General features: G+C 36.5%; 1 protein-coding gene across 1 annotated transcript; it reads right to left on the bottom strand.

The window, feature by feature from the left end:
• Window positions 1–17,401: 17,401 nt before the first annotated feature.
• On the bottom strand, window positions 17,402–18,361 carry LOC121235421 (AP2/ERF and B3 domain-containing transcription factor At1g51120-like). The gene has a single exon (XM_041131765.1). It carries the CDS (start codon window positions 18,359–18,361, stop codon window positions 17,402–17,404), a length of 960 nt encoding a protein of 319 aa, XP_040987699.1.
• Between the last annotated feature and the right edge of the window lie 6,242 nt (window positions 18,362–24,603).

Genomic DNA, 24,603 nt, shown 5'->3' with positions numbered 1-24,603 from the left:
GTTATTGGATACTTTATACATTTAGAACCAATATATTTTATTTATTTCATTACATTATTATTAGTTTTAGATGAAAAAATAGTTAAGATGAATAAATCCGAGTTGTGATTTAAATTGATTTATAGCATAGTTTATGCTTAATTTTATAACTTGTGATTTAATTGAGAAATATTTCTTCACATGCACAATGCATTTTTTTATATATATTCTATTCTTTCTTTTTATTTTATTTTATTTATCTCTAATTTTTATTTTATTTTATTTAATTATCTTTTCAACCCAATAAATGCAAATGAGAAAAGTCAAAACTTGAAGGGTTTGAAAAGTTTATTTGGACAGAAGCAAAGGCAACACACGGAAAAGAAAAAAAAAAAAAAAGAGGAGAAACCCACGCACGCACTCAAGAAAAAAAGGAGGCTGGGACATTTTGAAAAGGAGTTTTAAATTTCACTGCTTATTCCTTTCTTTTGGATTTGGACGCAGAGAGACGCACACAGCGCCGTTGAAGAACCTTGAAGGGTCCACTGCCACTGCTGCTGCTTCCATTGCCTACCACCTCCATCTCTATTCATTTGGCTTGCTCTTTTCATTCCCTACTTTTTATTTAATTTTAGTTTAAAGTTTATGGAATATTTTTGAGATATTTGGCTTAGACTTTTGGGCATTTTATTTGCTGTTTATTTACTTCGAGTTATTTATTTTTCTCGCTTCTTTAAGCTTTCATTTAATAGTAATTACAATTGCTATGGATTGATTTTGAGAATTTGTGATTTGAATATAAGGATGAACTTTAGAATCTTGATTTTGGGGCTTTTCAATTCTCAATTCGTATTTTGTCAATTACTTTCTAATTTAGTTTAATTCTTAAATTAATTTTATTAATATCTTAGTTCCATTACATATTAGATTGATTAAAGTTTAATTAAGACTTAAATAATTTCAATTTTATTGTTTAATTTTCAGATTAATTAAGATTGTTTAGTTTAGTTAATTCTTTGATTGTTAATTTCAATTTGTTAGTCTTTTACATTTCATTTCGACACTCAAAAATCCAAAAATATGAATCTAGTCCATGACTAGTGCCCTTTTCATTCTTGTTGCACTATTCCATCCATTGCACATACCATCATTTTTATTTTCTCTTTGTGAATATTTTTACCATTTTAAACAAGTTTGATGTTAAGTAACTTTCCATGAGGAGACGAAAGTTACTCTGAATACCAAATGATATGAACCTTAGAGAATGGAATCCCTTGAACCTATAATCAATTTGAAAAGTCACCCAAGAAAACCAAATCAAGCCAATGGAAAATCTAGACCCGTTGAGAAACTAATTTCAAGAACCTAAATTATATGAAAATCTAGACTCATTGAAGAACTTGTCTCAAGAACCTAAATTATATGGAAGAACACCATAAAGGTTGTGATTTATATTTGATAAGTTTAAAAGTTCATTCAAAAACAAGAGGAGATAAACTCAACTCACAATGAATAAATTCATCAAATTTCATAAACTAGTGAAAATGAGGCAACAAAGAGTATTTAAACCAAAACATAATTAAAATCCTAGCAAAAAAAATCTCCATTTTCCAAAAATACCTCTGAGTGAATAGTGTTGCGGCTACTTGGTTACAGCAACTTACATATCTAAATCCCCCCAAAACCCTAGGTTAACATAACATCCTTTCCCAAAATACCGGCGAAATACAAGGTCTTCCCAAAAGAAATCTTAGCTGCAAATTAAAACAACCCCTAAACTACCCTTAAAAACTTCTCTTGAAACCCTAGTTCATAAAACACAAAACATATGTAGGCCAAACATCCCAAGTCTCATTATTCTAGACTAATTCCTATAACTAGTAAAATAAGTCATTTTAATAAATTAAACAAGGTTCAAACAATAACTCTAGCTCATGTCTTCCGTAGCTTATATCAAGTGGATCAAAACTGGATCTCCTTCTCTTAAGCCCATCTTGAGTGTTGGAGTCTTGCTAGCTTAATTTCAAGTGGATTGCACCAATTCTTGCATTGCCTATTTGATCTTCTTGGCTCTTGACCTTGTAATTGGCCCATCTGGAACTTGCACAGGATCTTTAAGACTAGGTCCATCTTGGTGCCCATCATTCCCCCTCTCCTTAAAAGGATTTGACCTCGAATCTGCACCTGCATCAAAGGGAAAAATGTTAGTAACATTGAAAATAGCAGAAACGTAATACTTACCTAGAAGATCCACTTGATATGCATTATCATTAATTTGTTCAAGAATTTGGAAAAGGCCATCCAAGCTACTCTTGTCATCAACAAGTAAAGGCATTAAATCTAAAGGAGTAAATGGATTAAGTTTATAAACACTTTCAAAAGGTGAAAATTTAGTACTAGTATGAACACTCCAATTATATATAAACTCAATGAATAGCAAATGATACTTCCACAAATGTTCATGCAACACATCATAAATATTCTTTACACCAAAATGACCACTTCAATTATATGCAAACTCAATGAAAGACAAATGATATTCCCACAAATGTTCATGCAATAAGTCAATGAATGACAAATGATACTCCCACAAACGTTCATGTAACACGTCTAAAATCTTTTTTACACCAAAATGACCACTCCAATTATATGCAAACTCAATGAAAGGCAAATGGTACTCACGCAAATGTTCATGCAACAAGTCAATGAATGGAAAATGATACTCCCACAAATGTTGATGCAACACGTCTAAAATCATTTTTACACCATAATGACCCAACAAACCATATCTATGCACTAGTATCTCACGCAAAGAGCAGTAGGCTCACAAAGTTTATTCTCTCTAAACAAATGCCAATCTAGTCTATAGCACTTATCAAACGATGCCTTCTCACACGCTCCATAAACACTAGCAAAGTCATCTTCATTAGTATGCAATTCCATATTATATTCAAATCTCAATAATTTTGCATTGAAAATGAAGAAAATGACATACCTTCTTGCTAAAGCATCAATCACAAAATTTTCCTTACCTTGTGTGTATTTGATTACATGAGGAAAAACCTTAATACAGTCCTCCCACACAACATGCATTCTAGTCAACAACTTACCTTATCCCTTCAAGTGTGTCAAGGACTCATGTTCTTCAAAGAAAATTCAGGTAGGAATTCTTACACCTAGCATAAAATCAATATAGTGCTCTATCTCCCTAATATGTGGCAATCCACTAAACACACCGATAGGAAACATGACCTCATATCCCTACAACAAAGCGACAACAACACTAAGCAAAGATACGTCAAGTTCGTTAGTATTAAGACTCCCCTTAGCATAAAAACACACTTTTCTCATTATTTTTCTCTCTCTTTCTTCACTCTCTCTTTTCTTTTCACTCCCTTTTTTTTTTTCACTCTCTTTTTTTCTTTTCACTCCCTTTTTCTTTTTTCACTTTCTTTTTTTCTTTCACTCTCTCTTTTCTTTTCACTCTCTTTTTTTTCTAGCACTCTCTTTTTCTTCATCTTTTTTTGAACTCTTGGCCTCATAATTGTTATTCAACTCATTCTCTCTTTTTTTCTGGAGGAATCGGCCTTAGTCTCGTCTTTTTTCTCTCTTTTCTTTTCGGCCTCACTAATTTTTTTTTTCAATCTCACCTTCACTCTTATTTTTTAGCTCAATCTCACTTTCACTCTTTTTTTTTTTTAACTCAATCTCTTTTTCACTTTTTCTATTTTGATCATTCTCATTTTCACTCTTTATTTTGTAATCACTCTTATTTTCACTCTTTCTTTTTTAAGCAACCTCATCTTTTAGTTTCAGTTGGTCCCCAAGGACCTTTGGTGGAGTTAAAGGAGCAAGTTTGATTATTTTTCCATCATTTTCAAGACTGTACATGTTCCTTAACCCATCATGGATGACCTTCCTATCATACTGTCATGGCTTCCCAACAAAATATGGCCAGCATGCATGGGCACTATATCACAAAGTACCGCATCCTGATATTTTCCAATTGAAAAAGTATTTACCCTAGCATCCCCAAAATCACTCAATCACTCAATCACTGCAACTTGTATGGTCTAGAGTGTTTCAAGATAGGAAAATTCAATTTCTCAACTAAAGTAGTGCTAGCCAAATTAATACAACTCCTCTCATCAATGATCATACTACATACCTTGTTGTTGATGTGGCATCTAATATGAAAAATATTCTCTCTCTGCTGCTCTGTATCATCCATCTTAATTTGTGTATTGAGAGCATGCCTGGCAACAAGAGACTCACCATACTCTTCATTCTTACACTTATGTTCAATACTAGGCTCACGTTGCCTCCTATCTCTCCTGGCCTGTAGATTTATTAATGCTTCTTGATGATCCATACCATCCCTCACTTTACCCAACACCAAGTTCAACTGCTCAAACTATTGTTGCATGGCTTACAACACAAAAGATGAGTTATCTGCCATTCCCTTTGGTGATGAGTCACTTCTATGAGACATCATAATGTGCTGCACAAAAAAAAATATTAGTGAAAAACCTCACACACTTCCTTACGTGTTTACACTGAAATAATGTCACTCCACTTATGTTTCACTCTTAATTGTATTTTTTCGATAATAGTCTCACACTCTTTTGCCTTTTACATCAATAGTTTTTCCGCTCAAGTTCTTTAAGAACTAGTTGATCTAAATCAAGACAATACAACCTTTTATTATTCCAACCAGCAATATGTTCCAGAAACAAGAATAAGAAATATGAAGGAATAAAATGACAAGAGACTCAAGGAATTTATATGAGAGAAAGAATAATTATAAAACAAGATACCAACCAGAAAGATGCGTTCTACCCATTTGATGATAAAGCTCAATCAAGAAATGTATTTCTTTCTCTTTGTTGTACCTGTGTAGCAACCATTAAATATGATACATTTTCTTTTCTTTTTCCCTTTTTTTTTGAATTATCTTTTCGTATCTTTTCCATTCTTTTCTTTTCATTTTTTTTCTTTTCTCTAATTCAATCACAAACAACAATATTTAGTTATGAAAATCAAGCAATTGAATTCAAACACACAAGAATTGACAACGAAGTAGAAGAGAATCAATGGAATATCACTCCAAGCAATTGACAAACTTAGAGATGCAAGAAACCCTAGGCGATGCAAATTTCAGCCAAAACAAAAACCCTAAGAATTTTGACAGCCTACTTTTTGTTTATTAATATTTTTTTTTGCAACCCTAGAACAATGAAGCCCTAGAATTAAATTTAAAAATGCAAGAATTAAAAGATAGAATTAAACCTGATTGGAAACCTTGCTCTGAATACCAAATGATATGAACCCGTGGAAATGGAATCCCTTGAACCCACAATCAATTCGAAAACTCACCCAACAAAGCCAAAATCGAGTCAATGGAAAATGTAGACCCGTTGAGGAACTCATTTCAAGAACCTATATTATATGAAAATCTAGACCCGTTGAAGAACCTGTCTCAAGAACCTAAATTATAAGGAAGAATGCCACAAGGGTTGTGATTTGCCTTTGATAAGTTCAAAAGTTCATTTAAGAACAGGAGGAGATAAACTCAACTCAAAATGAATAAATTCATCAAATTTCATAAACTAATAAAAATGAGGCTACAAAGAGTATTTAAATCAAAACCTAATTAAAACCCTAACCAAAATAAATCTCCATCTTCCAAAAATACCCAGAGTGAATAGTATTGTGCTACAGTAACTTACATGTCTCAATCCCCCCAAAACCCTAGGTTAACATAAAATCCTTTCCCAAAATATCATTGGGTGAAATACAAGGTCATCCCTAAAGAAACCTTAGCTGCAAATTAAAACAACCCCTAAACTACCTTTAAAAACTTCTCTTGAAACCCTAGTTCATAAAACATAAAACATATGTGGGCCAAACATCCTCGAGCCCAATTATTCTAGACTAGTTCCTATAACTAATAAAATAAGCCCTTTTAATAAATTAAACAAGGTCCAAACAATAACTCTAGCTTATGTCTTCGATAACTTGTATCAAGTAGATCAAAACTGGATCTCATTCTCTGAAGCCCATCTTGAGTGTTGGAGTCTTGCTAGTTTCATCCCAAGTGGATTACTCCAATCCTTACATTAACTTCTTGATCTTCTTGGCTCTTGACCATGTAATTGACCCATTTGGAACTTGTAGAGGATTTTTAAGACTAGGACCATCTTAGTCCCCATCATTTACCAACTCATTGTTTTTTAAAAACAATGCACAAACCTAATGCATGTGACATGGACTCATGATGCTTCACTTCTTTCATGATCCTATAAACATGCATGCCGAAATCATGTAATTATAAACAACGATACACATCCCGCACTACGCTTGAAAATATTAGAACATATGCATACTTGATGAGTACAGACAAATAATAACGTTCAACGATTAATGAAGAGTTAAACAGATTCCCAACCCTATTCTCTATGCTTGGCCGAAACATATAACATATAACATGTTATCAAGGTAACATGGACTTACAACCTTTTACCTATTCGGATTTTGGCAACATAGTTACATAGATCAGAGTACAAACATGACATTTCAAGTGAAACTGAATGTTGATAACATACAATAATCAACATGGCATCATATACTTTAGGTAAAACTGAATACACATCATGGAAAGAAACTTCATCCAATCAAATGACAAGAAAGTACAAGTTCAACTTAAAAAATCCAATGAATGCAAATAGCAAGTTGAAAATATATTTTAAAAATCATTAGACAAGGTCACATGAAAACCCTAATCTTATTGGTGAGTGTGTGAGTCGAGTATGTGGCTTTTGAGGTCCGTCGCTATGGTAGGAAAACCCCAACACCTTCGTGCTCCTCAAAACTGAAACTCCATAAAAGACAAATACCTTAACTTTCAAAGTGTAATGGTCATGACTCACATTCTTCTTCAAAGTTTCATCTTTATTTACTCAAGGCAGGTAATGTTTCGAATCCCTCTCTCCCCTTGAAGAGAAACCCTAGCTTTCCCAAGTGAGTGTGTGTGTGTGTGTGTGTTTGTGGGCATGAGAAACCCATGGAGTCCAAAACTCCCTTCTCTTTGGCCATGTGTGTGTGTGTGTGTATGTGTGTGAAAAACAAGTAAACGGTTCTTACACTATGTGGTCCTTCTCCGTAGGTGGCATTGGTAATTTGGTACTCCTTGGTGAGTTAGAAATGGTGGTTGGAGAAAGATGGTTGGCGTGTGGGTAATGTTTGGTTAGAGAGAAAGTGATGGAAAGTGGGAGAGAATGGTGTAGCCGTGTATCACCAAGAGAAATTTGAAAATGACCAAAGGACTTCCCACATTTGGTTCCCACCTTCTTATAGGCATCTCCCCTCCTTGGAAGACCAAGAGCCTTGGTGCATGGATGCCATTTGGCTCCTTGGCCAAAATGTCCCTTCATCTCCCTTATGATGGGATTGTGTTAGAAGACTAAAGGTCTTCTTGGACAAGTGGCTTGTGGCCTCTCCAATCCGAAACCCTAATTCCTTTTGTGCCCTTTTCCAAGCATCCATGTTCAATGTACTAGGTGGCAAAAAGGTAAATCTCAAAATCTTATATCAATCTTGAACCACTACATGTGTGCATGTTTGTCATGTAGTAAGTGAAATGTGTGAGTGTGTGGATGTCGAAATGCTCTCCATCGTCCCAAGAAGATCTCTTCTTCTACCAAGGTCGTGGGCAATGTGTGATTGGTCCTTAGTGGGTGGCACACACAATTTCCCTTGCCTTAGTCGTCCACCTCAAGTTTTCCCTTCACAAAATTCTTCTGGAAGCCTCAATAGGAGTGTAGGTCACTTTCCCAAGCAAATCTTTCCCTCTTCCCCATGGCCTTTTTTCTAGGGTTTGACAAGCAAGTGACAAGTGGCATTTGCTTAAGGAGAGTGGTTTGACTGAAACTTAAAGGCTAGATTTTCGCCTCTTCCCAATGGCACTCTTCCTCTTTTTAATCATTTCATGCTTCTAGAGAGTCATGCATGGGTGACACTTGGCAATTCCCCTTGAAACTGAAGCTTCATCTCTAGTGTGCCACGCCTTTGCCTTTTGATTTCCCTTAGGCGCCACTCCCCCATGTGCTTCATCATTTCCTTCCTCCCGAAGTCCTCTAGAATAGTGACAAGTGTCAAAAAGGTGTTTCTCATCAAACGAGGCCTTCTGGATGCATGACAAGTGGCAGAAGGTAGGTGAGAAGTCCCTTGATAAGCGTGTGGGGCTCTTAGGTTACGAAACCCTAATGTCTCTCGCCCTTTTTTCTCCATATCACGTCCAGGTTTATTGCACCTAGTGTAGGACACAAGTAGTTGACAAGTGGCACTAAGTGATGGGTTGGGCATGTGCCCTAAAGTGCTCTAAGGTTTCTAAGCCCTACACCTATGTTGAGGCCAAAATGCATGGGCCTTTCTTGTGGGCTTTCATGCCTAATGCACCAATTTCCAAAAATATAAAAATATCTCTAAGCATCCTCTATCACTTTGCATGGCCTAACAACTATACATAACCTGTTAATAAAAAATATGAAGACTTGGCTAAGTCCGAGATGTCACAAGTGAGTTGTGTTTGGGAGCTCAAAGGGCTATGATTTTGTAAGTAATCTTGCCCTATATTTTGTTAAGTGTTAGAATGACATGATAGGTTTTAATTTATGGCATGAGAATGAGATTTGGATTGAGTTTAATTAAGGTTTAACATGAAAGATGGAAACCATGTAAAATTTGTTGTTTTGATGGAATAAATTGCTTTGGGTTGAATTGTTAGCCATGACATGTCTTGATATGATTTTATATAATTCACTAATGTTTTGAAATAATTTTTTAAGGTTTAAACTTGAGTTAGAAAGCATGCCATGATAGGTTATAAATCCATATCTTGTGTTGATCATCAACATGCATCGGTTTCATTTGATTAAAGCTAATGCTATGAAGTTTTGATTAAATTTCCTAAGCTTGAGTAAGAAACATTTAGAAAGCCTTGTGATTGAGATAAAAATGAAAATGCATGATTTATTTAAGTTCTAAACATCTCTTTGATAAGGAAAAGCTAGAAACACCATGCATATGCTTAATTGATGGTTTAGTGGTAATTTGGCCTTAGTCAATGCTTGTGTTGGGATGAATTTTTATGACCTGAATCTTAGTTTTTGATTTATCCCTAAGGTTATATTTATGATTTCCCATTGATGAAATTTGAGCACACATCCAACCATAGAGGTTTTACACTTGAAACCACTTATAGGCCTATATAGATGCATGCCACAATTTGGTTGATTTTGTCATACTTGTGATTTGTTTCTTGTAATTATAAGGACATAGATGATTTTAGAACATATATGATTATTAATATTATTGGGATGTTTAGTTCATTCTGGCATAAATTTTTATAAGTCACCATAATTATGCTATGATTATTACATATTGTTAGTTGCATATTAGATTGCATTGCATATTAATTGTCATGAATGAGGGTATGTAAACTTGGGTTGCACGTCCCGAAATTCTAAGTCTCTGTCACATCCCAAGTGGAGGTTGGAGGCGTCACACCCAGCCATGAGATCCAATGAAATCCCTTGGCATTTGTCACGCATGCACTAGGTGTTGGAATTTCTAGAAAAAGACAATGATGAGGAAGGTGAAAGGAGACATTGGGAAGGAACCACACGCCACCCTAGAGATTTCTAGAAGAATCTCTATAAGATGAATGAAAGAGGACTGGGCTAGGAGGAAAGTACACACACACTCCATTGCCACATGGTAGCCATGCAAAAGCTTGAAAATCCAAGAGTTGGTGAAACACACATAGGATTTCGGTCACAAAAGACCTACACGCCATTGGAGGTTCAATGAACCTGGATCCCCTCAGGATCATGCCACATGCAGAGGGACTTATGGAGTTTCCAACATAAGACAATGATGAAGAAAGAGAAGGAAGGGTTTTGGCCAAATAAGAAGTATGGTGCCACATAGCACCCATGCATGGAGACTTTTGGATTCTCTATGAGGATTGTGTGGGAAAACGAGGAGATATATAAGGGGAGCTTTATGGGGTAGGCGCCCAAAAGGGATGCCCAACGGTCATTGTGTAATTTTCAAATTTTGTTTCATCTTCTCCACTCTCCCTCAAACAACCTACCTTAGGCAAGAACAAGCCATCTGTTTTCCCTCACTTTCTCACCAACCAAATATGCCCACATGTACCCAACCTTCCTTCCATCCAAACACACTCCACACACGGCTTGGGAAGGATAGCAACGAACCCCACGTTGGAGAGGATCGCATGGTAAGAACCACCAAACCTTCTACTACACTCACTTCTTCAAATCGCACATGCTCACAAGGGTTTTCTTGGGAAGAAAGGGTTCGGTTTCAGTAAGAAAGGACACCATTTTATCTCGGGTCATGAAGAAAAGAGTAGTGTGTGGGTTTCTTCGTGATGAGCTTTGCCAAAGTAAGGGAAACTAGGGGTTTTATTCCAAGGGAAACTGAACCCCACTAGCCACTGAACCCACTAGCCAAGAACAAGAGTAGAGGGAACCCATGAAAGGTTAAGAGACCCAGTCACCTTTAGGGTTTCGAAGTGGGGATTTTCTTCTAGTGAAAATTCGGCCATAGGATGAATGAACACATGCACTCTTCATGCACAAATACCTCGCGTGTATGAGCTACCATTAGGGTTGCAAAGACTGAATCCTTGAAGGAAGTACAACCACCTTTCAGCCTAGGGTTTTTCCGTTAAGGTCCGAGCTCATGAAAGGTCACACGAAGTAAGATTTGAAATCTAGAACCGACTAGAGTAAACCCTTGTGTGACAAACGCATTCTTGGATTAGGGTTTCATTGGTCTAATGATTTAAATTATAGATTTTCAGCTCGCTTGATCGTTGGTATTTCTTTGCTTCAAAATATTTGTAAGTTATCTTTTAACTTACTTTTGGATAATGTTCGTATGTATTGTGTGAACTTTGCATTTTATTGACCAAATTGGATTATGGAATTGTTGGTTGTCAAATGCTTTATATGCGATTTTTTGTGTCTTTGCCATCTTTATATGTGTCACCTATGGATATTGTGATAACCGGTCATACCTAGTTTTCCATGATCACAATGTCTTTGCTCAACATGCTATGTAACAATTGTTGTTTTATGACAAGTGCATTGTTTGTTCTAATATTTTCAAGTTGTAAATGTGATATGCTTAGAAGTGTTGCATGAACCACGATTATGCATGATCGGATCTCTCATAAAAAAAAAAGAAAAAAATAAGAAGAGTTTTCAAAGTACATGTCCCATACATTTTGGGTTGTGCATCGTTTTGTAAAAAAAATGTCATTACATAATTTGTTATGACCCCAAATCCTAGGACGGGGGAATATCCTAGTGAAACTCTTTTGTCCACTCTGGAGTGCATAAATTGGAAGTGGTGACCGCTGGGTCGGCGAAACACAGTTGGTTGGCCTTGAATGGGTGATTTATAAAGGATTCCGGAGCTGAGTAGCACCTAAAACTAGTGGGTGCCATAAGATGGATGCAATGAAGGTGAAATATGAACTACCACATAATAAGAACTTTGACGGAGTCACCACCTGTCAAGTAGGTTAGGAAGTGATGCGGTAACTAGTAGGGAACCCACGTTGCGTAGGGGAGCCGTGAGGTGTCCACCCATATATTACAAGGACTATAAGGTTATATGTAATGTGTAATATGAGAAGAAGAAAAGTTTTTTCTCTGAAAAGTCAAGCTTGATTTTCTGTTACAAGATTCCACAGTCACCAATTTCTAAAATGTACATGCATAAGTCAAGTTTTTAGGTCAAGCACATGTCCATGCATATATTCTCATTGTTTACCTTTATATGTTGATATTGTCTGCTTGTATGTTATTTTTTAACTTACTGAAATTTCTCTAAATCTCATTGTAGTAGTTTTCACTTCCACTCCCCACCTAGAATGGTAGAAGTTGTAACTGGACTAGAGACCAAACATGAAAAAATGCAAGAGGCAGGATCCCACGATAGTTAAGGAGTCCCCAAAGAGCCCTGGGCACTTGGTGGAGCCATCCCTAGAGTACAAACTGTGGCAACTGACCAATTCACAAGTGAAGTACTGAAATTATTTGAGGAGTTGTAGAAAATCATCAACAAAGACAAAGCGAAGTAGGCTCGAAGGAAAAGCTTTGTAGAAGTTCGAAAAAAAGAAGTAAACTTTATGAAGATGATTAGTATGGAGGGATATGGTTTTGAAACCTTCCAGTACTTTGGGAGCTTTTGAACAATTATGTTTTGGGATTTTTAGTTTTAACTATACCATACTTTAAATTGCTCTAAATATCAGTTAGATTTGAATAAATTTTTGTTGCGATTATTGCCTGCTGCTAGAAATATGCTAGGTGCATTGCATATTAACTGTGTCAACACCCCCAGCCCCAGTTTGGGATTGGACGGTGACTGAAGCGTCGGGACATGCAACACAATGTTACACATCCCTCGTACATGACAAATAAGATGTAATGCACTTATGTATACTAGCAGTATGCAGTAATATCATAGTAGAAAAATAAAAGGTTCTTGTAATCTAAGCAATGTTGTAAGCAGTTGCATTAACACATGGCACCATAACTAAATGTAATACCCAACAGTGTCATTTCCAAAACATGCATCATATTAAAATGTCTTCCAAGAACATAGAGTATCAATAGTCTCCAAAAATACGGGACCTTTTCTCAAAAGGAAGTCTTAACATTCAAAAGTATTTCCTACTAGAGGAAATAGGGTCCTGAATTTTTTTTTTCTTCCTTCTTTTTTTTTTTCACGACTGGCCAGACTTCTTTCTTTTCTCCAAAAACCGGTCCTTGTCGCAGTTCCTAAGTCATTTCATCTCGTCGATAAGGTGTAGCACTTCAGCGATGGTTTGGTCGATAATATCTAGCATGTTAAAAATAGAGGGCTTTGAGGATCTCTCATTCTTCGGCACTTCCTTGTCCATTGGGAGTGATGTTCTCTTGCACTTCGTCATCGGGGTTGTCTTCTGGACTTGTCACAACTTTTACCATTCCGAGAGAGGAATGGCAGTAGAGATGAAATTTTAACCTCTTGATCTTGAAGTGTGGAATTTTTTAGAAGACTCTAGTAGCCTTCTAAGTGACATAGAGATGGAATCACAATAATTTGACATAGGCTATAAGACATGCAAAGATCTGGTTTATGGGAATTTTGCTCTGCTTGAAGTAATTCAAATTAACCTTATCTAACAATCAATATCATCTCCCTATTCAAACCCTTTTGCCACCTATCTAGCCTTGTATCTTTCAATGGTACCATCTTTTTTTTATTTAACTTTAAAGACCCATTTATTTAATATTAAATGTCTATCCTTTGGCCTTGGACAGAACAACCAAGTTCCATTTTGATTAGAGCATGGAACTCACTTTCCATAGCTGCAAGTCATTTAAAGTTTGACATGGCTTGAGTGAAGGTAGCAGGTTCCCTAGGAAGTTGGTAACTAGCATTGCCTTTAATGGATGTTAAGTAGACTTTATAGAATGGTAAAGATGATAGTATGGAAATCCTTTGGCATAAGGTTACCTGTCATGGATTGACTGATGATATATGGTGAGGTTGGTGTTGCTGCTGGAGATAGAATTAGAAGTGTCATCTGCTAAATGTGTAATGTCCCGTTCCCGGAGGTCCGGAAAGTTAGCTCTTAATACTTCATATCAACTTCAATAGCACAAATATAAAATCCAGAAAACCCCATAAAATGTTAATCCATATAACTAATCCAAATATCTAAGTTCCTTCACGGGGACGACAAAGAAATTCTTGATAACATAAGTTAGAAATCATCCAAAAACTCAAAAATATCCTTAACTCATCAAATCAAATACCTGAAAAATAAATTAGTTTACTAACTACGACTCTCAAATAAGCATTTGTACCATCTATTCCACTATGATCATCACACCTTGCTAAAACTTTCTACTCTTGATCTCCAGCTGAACCATCAAAATTATCTAAAAAAAATTATGGAGATAAGGAGTGAGTTATCAACAACTCAGTAAGTAGAGGACATATACTAGTGTGTAAACATGAGCATTTTCACAGAGTTTAGAATGCAGAAATAAAACATTTCAGTATCAATATGCAAATCTCAAAAATACATATTATCAGAAAATCAGAGCGACTTTTCGAGCATTTCATATTCAGAAACCAACTTTTCATATTCAAAGACTCATTTGGTACAACATGACTGAACTTCTTCATCTTATCATAACATATCAGAACATCATATCAGAACAGAGACCATGTTTAACCCCCATGGTAGGGTTGTGCATCCTGCAGAAAGTCAAGCAGAACATAAATCACCATGTTATCAAAGTGATTGCACTCAGAACAGAAAACCACTATTATATCCCATGGTGGGCCAAATGTCACTATTATCTCTCGTGACAGGGCCAGAGGTCACTATTATCTCCCGTAACAGGGCCAGAGGTCACTATTGTATCCCGTGATAGGGCCAGACATCAGAGCAAAATAGAATCATAATCACCATATCAGAATCAGAATTAGAGTCAGAACAGAATCAGAAGGTCATGCCAAACGTTTTTCAGAAATCACATCATATCAGAGTACAAAACATTTTCAGAACAGAACATAATCAGATCACAAAACATAATTTATGCACAAATTTTCGTATTCGCTCTCTTTTTCAAAGTTCAGAAATAGAATGTCAAAAATAAGTTCATGTCTACACAAGTCATGCCAGAAAAATACCTTATTCTTATAAAGAATTTTCATGCATATGCAGAACAAATATCTGAGGTTGTTTTCATATTTCTTTTCATAACACAACATGGACATTTTCCAAAAAGGACCTTAGTTCATTTTATTTTATGCAAAGTCTAGCATAAGAACCCCGCTTACTTGGACTTCTTAGCTTATCAAAATTTTGCTCAAATCAATGTCGAGTCAACTATAAATCATCACCCATAAAATAATCACGTAATTCCGTAAATTTCCAATCAATTACAAATTTACACCATTTAAGCCTAAGCTTTTACTATATCTATTTTAATTCTTCAATACCTAAAAATTCCATAACCTTAAAATATCCTCATTCTCTAAATTTCCTTGATATCAATCAACATTTAAGATAAGTACTAGTAAAAATTTCATTAAATAATAAATAAAAAAGATAGCTTTAATCATAATTTAAATGTTCAAAAATAAAATTACACACTATAAAAATAATTTGCTACCAATAGTACAAAATAAACATCCTATTTATTTTCTATAAAAATTTCTTATACTTCCCACAAAGACCACGTAAAAACAGATTTAATATAAACATAATACCAAATTGAAACCACCCCATAATAAGGGCAATATTGTAATTTCATATCCAAAAATATGAAAAACTAACTTTACGTAGATTCTTGAGAAAATGTTGAATGCATTTAAGGTGCAACAGTTGGCGAGGCAGGGGAGCGAGATACTCACCGAGAAGAGAACGAGAGACGCAACGGTAGTGCTGGGTGGAGGTCGAAGGTGGTCCACGCGGCTGTAGAGCACTGAGATTGAGAGAGAGAGAGAGAGAGATGGAGAGGAGAGTTGAGTTTGGGGGTAGCTTACCGAGAGGAGAGCGACGAACTTGGATGGAGTGCAGCGCCCAATGATACTCTCTGTGCGGTGGCAATGACATGGAAGAGGTTGGTGGTGGTGTCGCTCGGCTGGTTTGCGTTGAACAGTGGCAAGCATAAAAGAAATTTGCTCTGTTTTTGGGGACTAAAACAGAGGTTTCTTTGGTGTTTGTTTGACCGTGGAGGAGGCAGGGTGGCTGGGTAGTGGGAGTTGTACCACGGTGGTTGAGAAGGGGTGCAACGGTGGTGGTGCAGGGACGGTGCTAAGGGGGTCGTAACGCAGAGGCAGCGGCGGGGCTACGTGGGGTTCATAGTTTGCCAACGGGCTGGGCTGTGGGGCTATCACACAGTGACTTGACTTACGGTTTCTGCAAGGGTGCACCCTCCACAGCTGGATTGTGGAAAGGAGGAGGTGTGCTCGGTTTGTTGTTGATTGGGTGGACGCTGGTGGCAATAGCTGAGGCCGTGAAGGAGGTGGTGGCACGTGGTGAGGTTTTGAGCCTAGGTGATGGCCGTTTACGGTGGAAGGATGTGTGTCGGTTTTTACATGGAGATGGAGGTTGGCGTCGAACTAGGAGGGCTGGGTGCTTCTTGCGGCTGGTTGCAGTGACGGCACAAGGCAATTCTCCAAGGTATAAGATGAAAGTGTATCTTTATATGGGTGATAAGTAAACCCTAAAGATTGAAAAAAAGAAAGACGTGCATGGGTAGTGTCGTGCATGGGGGAAACAAAATTGGAAAAAAAATATATAAAAATAAAAAATAATACTAATTATAGTGCAACCATAAAATTATACATTAAAGCAAAGAGTAATTTAAATGCAAATACTAATTAATTTCAAGAAAGCATATCAAAGTAAATTTTACAACTCAAGAATTATAAAATAAATCCAACGAGAAATCCGAAAAATTTTAAAACAAGAAAAATAATATTTAAATTAATTAAAATAATCATTCACTAAAAAAATACACTAGAATATGGGGTATTACAAAATAAGAAGGCTCAGCATGAGATAGGGTTTGATTTTAACCTTGCTAGGTGGGAGGCGTAATAAAGGCTCGACACTATGTTTTATAAGCGATTTTAGGAAATCTTTAAATTGACCAATTTTTTTAGCTTACACCTCAAATATGGCTTGCAATTTGCCTAGATCGCTAGATATGGTACTAGAATCAACTAATAAGGCTAGCGATGTGGTTATGGAACACTATGACATGACTCTTAGGGGATCTAACAATTGCTACTTTCTAGATGAAATTGAGTTTTATAAGTAGTTTTAAGGAAGCTTAAGTTTGTTTAGTCGTTTTGGAGTTGTAGCGCATCTCTGGTTAGCGGTTTCCGTTGATCATTACACAAACAGATTGTACATGAGTCTTAGAATGTGGCTTTCACACCATGCACAAAGAATCCATTGTCTCTCCATCAAAGTCTAGAACATCTATAAAGTTAAAGAAAGTAGTTGCAAAATGTTTCAAAGGTTATCTATGTACTTCCACGTTTCTTTAACTTGTTTCTTACCCATCTATATCTCAAAAATTTAAGACCAGAACACAGGCAACAAAGATAAGTTACTGAAAGAACACGTATAAGAGGACTGAAACAAGATTTCGATGCTAGATGCTCTCCCTTACAGTAAAACTGCATATAAATTTCCTGAAACCCTTAAATGGTTAAGAAAGATGAAAGCAAATGGATACTGTCCTACAACTTTTTATTTCTCCCTTCAACATTTAATAAAAGGAAAAAAAAAGGGAAGTCAAGTTATTTAACCAATCAGCACACCAAATAGCTTGACCACTCTATCTGTCTCTTCTCTCACGCCATCAACCTCTGTCACATTGTCAAAGTTTCTTCTTAAACCATTATTATCCTTCATCATATTGCTTGCAATGGCAGAATTTTCCTCGTTCTTTCTCTGTGCATCTATCATGTAACACACGCTCTGATCTCCATTGTCACGTACATAGAAAAAGACAATGTCTTTGTGGTTCAAATTATTCATCCTGAGGAAGCGCTCCCAGCCCATCGTAAACAGAAAGCTCCGGGAACTCTTCCAATATGAATACTGAAAACTCCATGAACGGCAATGTCGATCGTAGAAAGTTAATTTGATGGACTTTCTCTTCTCTTCATTTCTGTCTGAACTTGTGGTGGTAAGTGGGGGGAAGTATTGCAATGCATAATCCTTTGGGATGAGAAAAGTCTTATTAGCAATATCACTATGGGTCAATTCCTTCTGAAAGAGTAATTGATATGAGATCTGTGCTTCATTTGTTAAGTCAAATACTTGAGTTGGCTCAACTGAAGAATGAGCTTTAATGAAAGCTAGGAAGTTGGACTCGTAAGTTTGATCCTTAATCATATGAAGAATTTCCTTGACCGAGTGATTGCTTTGGAACATGCTCTCTTGAGTAGAGTAATCAGTCCAAGGGAAGTTGAGGGCGACATCAGTTCTTTGTAGCTTGATGGCTGCTCTATCGTAAGCAATGGCCGCGTCTTGCTCATTTTCATGTGCCCCGAGCCAGTATGGCTGGTACCTATAAGAGATTCGGGCACCCCATTTACCACTATTCAGCAAAATTACTCCTTTAAATCTAGACGATGAGGAGCACCCTCTATTGTTGCTGCTCAGATGCTCATGTTGGTGATATGAAATGGTCTCTTCGAAGGTTGGACATTCAAACACCGGGCTCCCGTTTGAGCAAGAATGCAATCCCACCTCCATAAACATGTAAAAAGAAAGACTCGTTGGAAAAAAGTTAGAAATGAGAACTAGGAAGAGAGGAGGAGAAACAAATAATGGAAATTTTTGGCACGACTCGTTTCACTCTTCCCATCTATAAGTAGGAAATGGCTAGTAGCTTTGCATATATAGCACAACCCCAGTGGGGTCTGTTATGGTAATTCTAACCTATAATGACAATACTAGAAGTATACATAATACATTGTCAGTTTAATTTTGTTTTTGTCAAGTGTATTGTAGTTTCCAATTGTGAACCTCTAACATGAATGAATACAGAACAGACAGACATACATTTGTAGAATCAGCCTCAGGTGGATTAACTGTGCTGCAACTTCAAGCTTACCATATGTAATGTCCTTGACAATTCACCATAGTTGGAAAAGGCAAGTAAGGCAACTTCTTGTTGTGTCTTGAATTGACAGACAAGCAGGGTTTAAAAAAGAAAAGATGACAGAAAAAAATGAAGATAGTCAGAGGACATAATGTCTCACTGGGTTACAAATCATTAGAAATTGCAAAGACAACTGTCATCTTACTGTTTTGAAATTTAATGACCCCAATTAATGTGCTGTGGAATAAATAAGAAACTCTGGCATTGGCTGGAGTGAAAGCTAAGACTTGATTACATGACATAATAGGGAAAAGCAGAGTTTTAGTGACTTCATTTTTGTTTTTCTGAAGTTTAACCCAAAAAACAAATATTAGAAATTGGGATAACGGTGAAACAATAGGTAAAAGAATCTCAGCATTCTAGAAACTGTATGCCAGCACTGTAAGAGATCCTTTGGCACGCTCTATGGATCTCCAAAGTTCTTCAGTTAGGCATACCTTCGGTGAAACAAGTGTTTCCCTTATGGCCATCTTGGAGGCAAACTTACTGGCCATCCAGAAACTTCATTCTAGAATGAGAAATCAAACTAATCATTGCAGAGAATTATATCTTCTCTCTCCAGTTTCAGGTTGTCATACGTTTACAAGAGGGAAAGAAGAACACTAGTATAGAAAAGCTAGAGCAGGACAGTTTAACCGTAATCCATAAGTGCCCTGTGGAAAGCCAGATTCTATGAGGTGGTGATACCACCTAAGAATGTCACTACAACACAATTTGCCTTTTGTGACAGAGGAAACCGTCACCAAAAATTGCCAAAACGTCACTAAAGATATTTGGTGTCACCACGACCGTCACCTAATGTGCGTCACAGAAAACAATTAGTGATGATTTAGTGACAGTTGGAGATGTTCTGTTTGGTTAAACATTTGAACGTTCCCTTTTTTGTGACGGTTGAGAACTGTCACAGAAAGTAACGTTCGAACGTCGAATTGAACATTCAAATGGAAACCCGACCGATTGGTATTCAAATGAGAGAAGTTGACATTCGTTGATTACAGTTTGAACGTATCATATTTACGTTCGAACGTTTATGCGTCCGAACGTTAATTATAACTTGTGTTCGAATATCCGTTCGAACGTTAACGGACCAATGTTCAAACATAACAGGTTTAATGTTCGGACGTTATTTCAAATGTAAACAAAGTAGCGTTCAAATGCAAGTGGTACGTTCGGAGGTTTGTTTGAACATTAATCGTTTAATCATTCGAACGTTTTGTTCGTTTGAGGGTCAGTACGTTCGAACGTAGATTCCTACGTTCGAATGTTACTATACAATTTTATGTATTCACGTTCGAACGTTGGTTCGAATGGGAACCAACATAAAAAATATTTTTACTTTACATTCGAATGTACAGATCAGAAATACTAATTTCATAAAATTTAAAAGTATACCAATTGTAGCATATTACATAACATCAATTAACAGATAACAATGTCTTATAAAATTTTAAAATTAGATATTAAAACTAGCCACCACTACTGATAAAATTTATTTCTTATTTTTTCTCGCCCACTGTGATTCTGTTGCAACGACATAACACGCTCCATTTGCACCATCATCTCCCATTGCACTTGCTCTTGGACTTCACTGCGTATTCTTTCCTCCTGGTCTCTCTGTTGGTCCTGCAAACGCGTCTCTAAATGAGATTGTCGTTCTAAGAGAGACTCTAACTCTTGTTGTCTCGACCTCATTTACTCATTCTCACGCCGTGCAGCTTCTAAATGTTTGGTAAGATTATTAATTTGTGAAGTCGATGAGGTTGAGGAGGATGAACTTCTATGCTTGATAGATCGTCCCAAACCTCTGGCCATACTAGACTGCAGCCCGAGCACTTGCATGAATATGTCTATGTCACTAGGAGAGGATTCCCTAAAAGCCGACTGCATCTCCATCATTTTTTCCTGCAATTTGAAAGGTAATGATCATTAATAAGTAACGCATTAAAAGAAATAGAAATAAATAAAAAAATTATTCACATGTTACATAATTTATTTAACAAAATTAACATTGCTTACATAATTATCTGCAGCGACAGGATCCATCCACTCACTATGCTCATTAGTGTGAGCAACAGCATAGACATGAATGAGGGAAAAGTTTTCAGGATCATCATGTTTCTAATAAAGCGATATTAGCAATTTTAAAAAGATAATGTTAGTACTTAAATAAAAGAATATCAGAAAAATAAATGAATTCTATAATTTTTCATTACCATTTTTTTAGAAAGACAGTGGAATGACCTTGAACTGGCACGATGGTAGACAGTCAGAGCGGATCTATTCTGTGCATTTGTAGAACTCAAGTGCTACAAAATATATTAAGAATGTTAATTGTAATATGTATACATATAATATATAGAACGAATATGAATGTAAATAATTAAAAGATATAAATGTAAAATACCTGATAATCTAGAGATGCGAAAAGATCACAACACTTTCACTAATCATCTAACTTCATATGTGGGAAAGGAGACTATGCAGCCTCTTCCAACGTCTCAAACTTCTTGAAGTGGTCATGACATCGTCCCTTGTGACATCGGAATAGTGTAGCCATAACTCATTCACGGTTCTCAAATCCTCGCTACGGCCAAAGTCGAGGTCGAATTCATCCTAATAAGTGAATCAGGTCAAAAATATGATATATTAATCTAGGTGAAAAAAATGTACTCTCAAAGTAAACTCACCAACACACGACTTCGAATGTGCTCCTTAATCTCATTCAGAACATCTCGCCATGAGCGTACATAAAATGGAGCATAAACTCAAACTACTGTGCCAATATAGGAGGAAAGCGCTGCTGCACTATCATCCACTCCTCTAGTGGAACTATCAGGAATGGTGATCTTGAGTTTTCCGTGCCTTCTGTTTTCTCAAGAGAGATGCCACGTGTATAGACACAACCGCAACGTGCAGATGCATTGTGATACCCCGTATTTTTGTGTATTTTAGTGCACCCACTTTGGAAACAAAGTGGTTTTTTTAGTAGTCTTTCCTGTGTGCACACTCGGGGCTCCGAGAATAAATAAGGGGAAGATTCACATTCTCTTTCTGCTCGGTTAGCTACCAGAGTTTGCACAACCCTACCACGGGGGTTAAACATGGCCTCTGATGCGATGTGATGTTCTGGTATGATGGTGGTCAGTTATGCTATGCCAAAAGACTTTGAATAAGAATATTTTCTGAAACCTTCGCTCTGATATTTTTGATAACATGTTCTGACTCTGCATTCTGAAAATAAAAAGTGTTTTGTTCTACATTCTAAAATCTGTAAATGCTCATGTTTGCATACTAGTATATGTTCTCTGCTTACTAAGTTGTTGATAACTCACCCCCTTCTTATCTCTAATATTTTCAGATGATTTTTGGATATTTCAGCTGAGGATCAAGACTATGAAGAATTTGGTGAGATGACTTAATAATAGTGGATTAAGAATAGAAAGCTTTCGATGAGTATTGGTGATTTTTGATAATTATATTGTTGAAACGTGAGTTTAAGTGACATGGAGAGAAGTTGGAGGATTTTATATACGAGTATGTGTGGTTAATTAAATTTGAAGTGTTTACGTTTGATTTTGAGCTTTTTGGAATCATATTAGCAATGTTGGAGTTGATTATCCGGTAACATGAGTGAACTCTCCGGACCCTCGTGGTCGGGGCGTTACATGCATTAATTACATGATAATAGATAGGATAATTATAGTTATATAGTTATTGAGACAAAAGTATTAACTATATAATTAATTATCAACAACAATATTTCCTTACTAGTAGGTGTGGACTAGCTGTTGTTCTCTTGCGTGTTAACTTGATCTTCAAGAGCGGAGTCCTCGAGTGGGGAGTCCTCAATGGGTTCGGGACTTGAACTTGGCGGATGCACATTTCTTCGTTGTCATTTTGGCGGCATTCTTGAAAATAATTAATTATATCAAAGAAAAATAATTAGAAGAAATGTTGAAAATTCAATATATTTTATAGTCACTTATATGAATAAAATATTTAGTACTTTTATTCTTCATCTTCAAATGTATTTTTCATGCTTGTTTCAGAATCTCCCTCAATAACATATTCATCATCATCATGCACCTCTTCTTCATCCTCCTTATCCACCTCCTGGGCGGATTCTGCTTCGTCTTTATTTTCTGACTCTTCTTCTTCTTCCTCCTCACTTACTTGAATTGAATGATCATTTAATACGGACGGGTGGGATATCATCTCTACACAAGGGGAGTAACTCGAGTGCACCGAGGTCAACAAACAAGTTAATACCCTCTCCATCTTCTTGGTATGCCTCTACAATCGGAGTGTCATCTTCATCTCCACTATTCTCGTAATCTGCACTCGTTCCTTCTTCATATATATTTTTAGGGACAAATTTTTGTACGACTCGCCAAGTTATCTCTCCACTATCTTCATCAGCACTTTTCATTGGATCAATCAAGTAATAGACTTGGGTAGCTTGACAAGCCAATACAAATGGATCATCTTCGTACCATTTAGATGTAGTATTGACACTTGTAAAGTGATTATCCCTATGTATCGAAACCCGACCACCGCCTAGATCCCATCAATCACATTTATAGACATATGTTACAGACTCACCTAGATATTTCAATCCGATAATATCACGTATATCACCATAATAGTCAATATCATCTGTTCCATGACTCCTCTCGACCAACACACCAGAGTTTTGAGTCTTTCTATTACATTCACGGTCTAGAGTATAGAATTTATAACCTCGAACCGTGCATGCAGTGCATCGAAGTGCTCTATTTGAGGGAGCACGGGTCAATGCATACAATTCAGAAGAAATTGATTCAGAATCACGAGCACGTTGTTCCAAAATCTAACAATTGAAATAGTATATATTTATTATTTCATTATCCATAGTTAAAAGTATCAAAATATAATATATATATATATAATTTTAGTTCATACACGTTCTTCAAACTATCCGGGAAATTCTTCCTCGTGTCTTGCCTCTATGTTTTCTACGCTTTCCATCCTAAGTTTGTCAATGTGCTCACTGTTATAGATAAATGCAAAGGAAGTTTATTTTGAGCACAACAGTTATAGTTAAACTTGAAAAACATTAGAATTATTCGAAGCATGGAATGACATAACTGTGATAATCATCAATCTCCCAGCAATTATTTAGCACATACCACTGAACTTTACCCAACTCTCCATCAATTAAATAGTAACCCGTTTGTGCACCCAAGGGTCATACATTCTGCGAAAACACTGATAGCTCACAAGGAGGCGTAGCAGCAAGATTAGCATTTCTCTCTTGACGATTAAATCGTGTCTCAACACCACTAATATATAGAGAGCAAAATGTTAATCATTCATCGTGTTTATTGGCCTCTACTATTGAACCCTCAGCTCTGGCTTTATTCCCAACAGTGCGCTTCAGTCGACCCAAATATCTTTCAACTGGATACATCCAACGGAACTGCACCGGTCCATCCAACATTACCTCTCACGGTAAATGTATTGCTTAATGGATCATGACATCAAAAAATGATGGTGAAAAGATCTGCTTGAATTTACATAGTATAGTAGCAATGTCTTCTTCCAATTTCCGCAACACATCTCAATTTACTACCCGAGTGCACAAATCCTTAAAAAACATACAGAGTTCGGATATGGCGACACGTACATTAGATGTCAGCTTCCCATGAATTCCCACAGGTAATAGCTTCTGTAAAAATATGTGACAGTCATGACTTTTTCAATCTATTGATTTTCCAATCATCAGGACTCACGCATCTACCAATATTTGAAGCATAACCATCTGGCAATTTCGCACCTTGCAACCATTTGCAGA

Source organism: Juglans microcarpa x Juglans regia, chromosome 6D (assembly GCF_004785595.1).
Source record: "Juglans microcarpa x Juglans regia isolate MS1-56 chromosome 6D, Jm3101_v1.0, whole genome shotgun sequence".
NCBI classification, from domain to species: domain Eukaryota; kingdom Viridiplantae; phylum Streptophyta; class Magnoliopsida; order Fagales; family Juglandaceae; genus Juglans; species Juglans microcarpa x Juglans regia.
The sequence above is the reverse complement of the archived record's forward strand: the minus strand, read 5'-3'. Positions and strand labels throughout refer to the sequence as shown.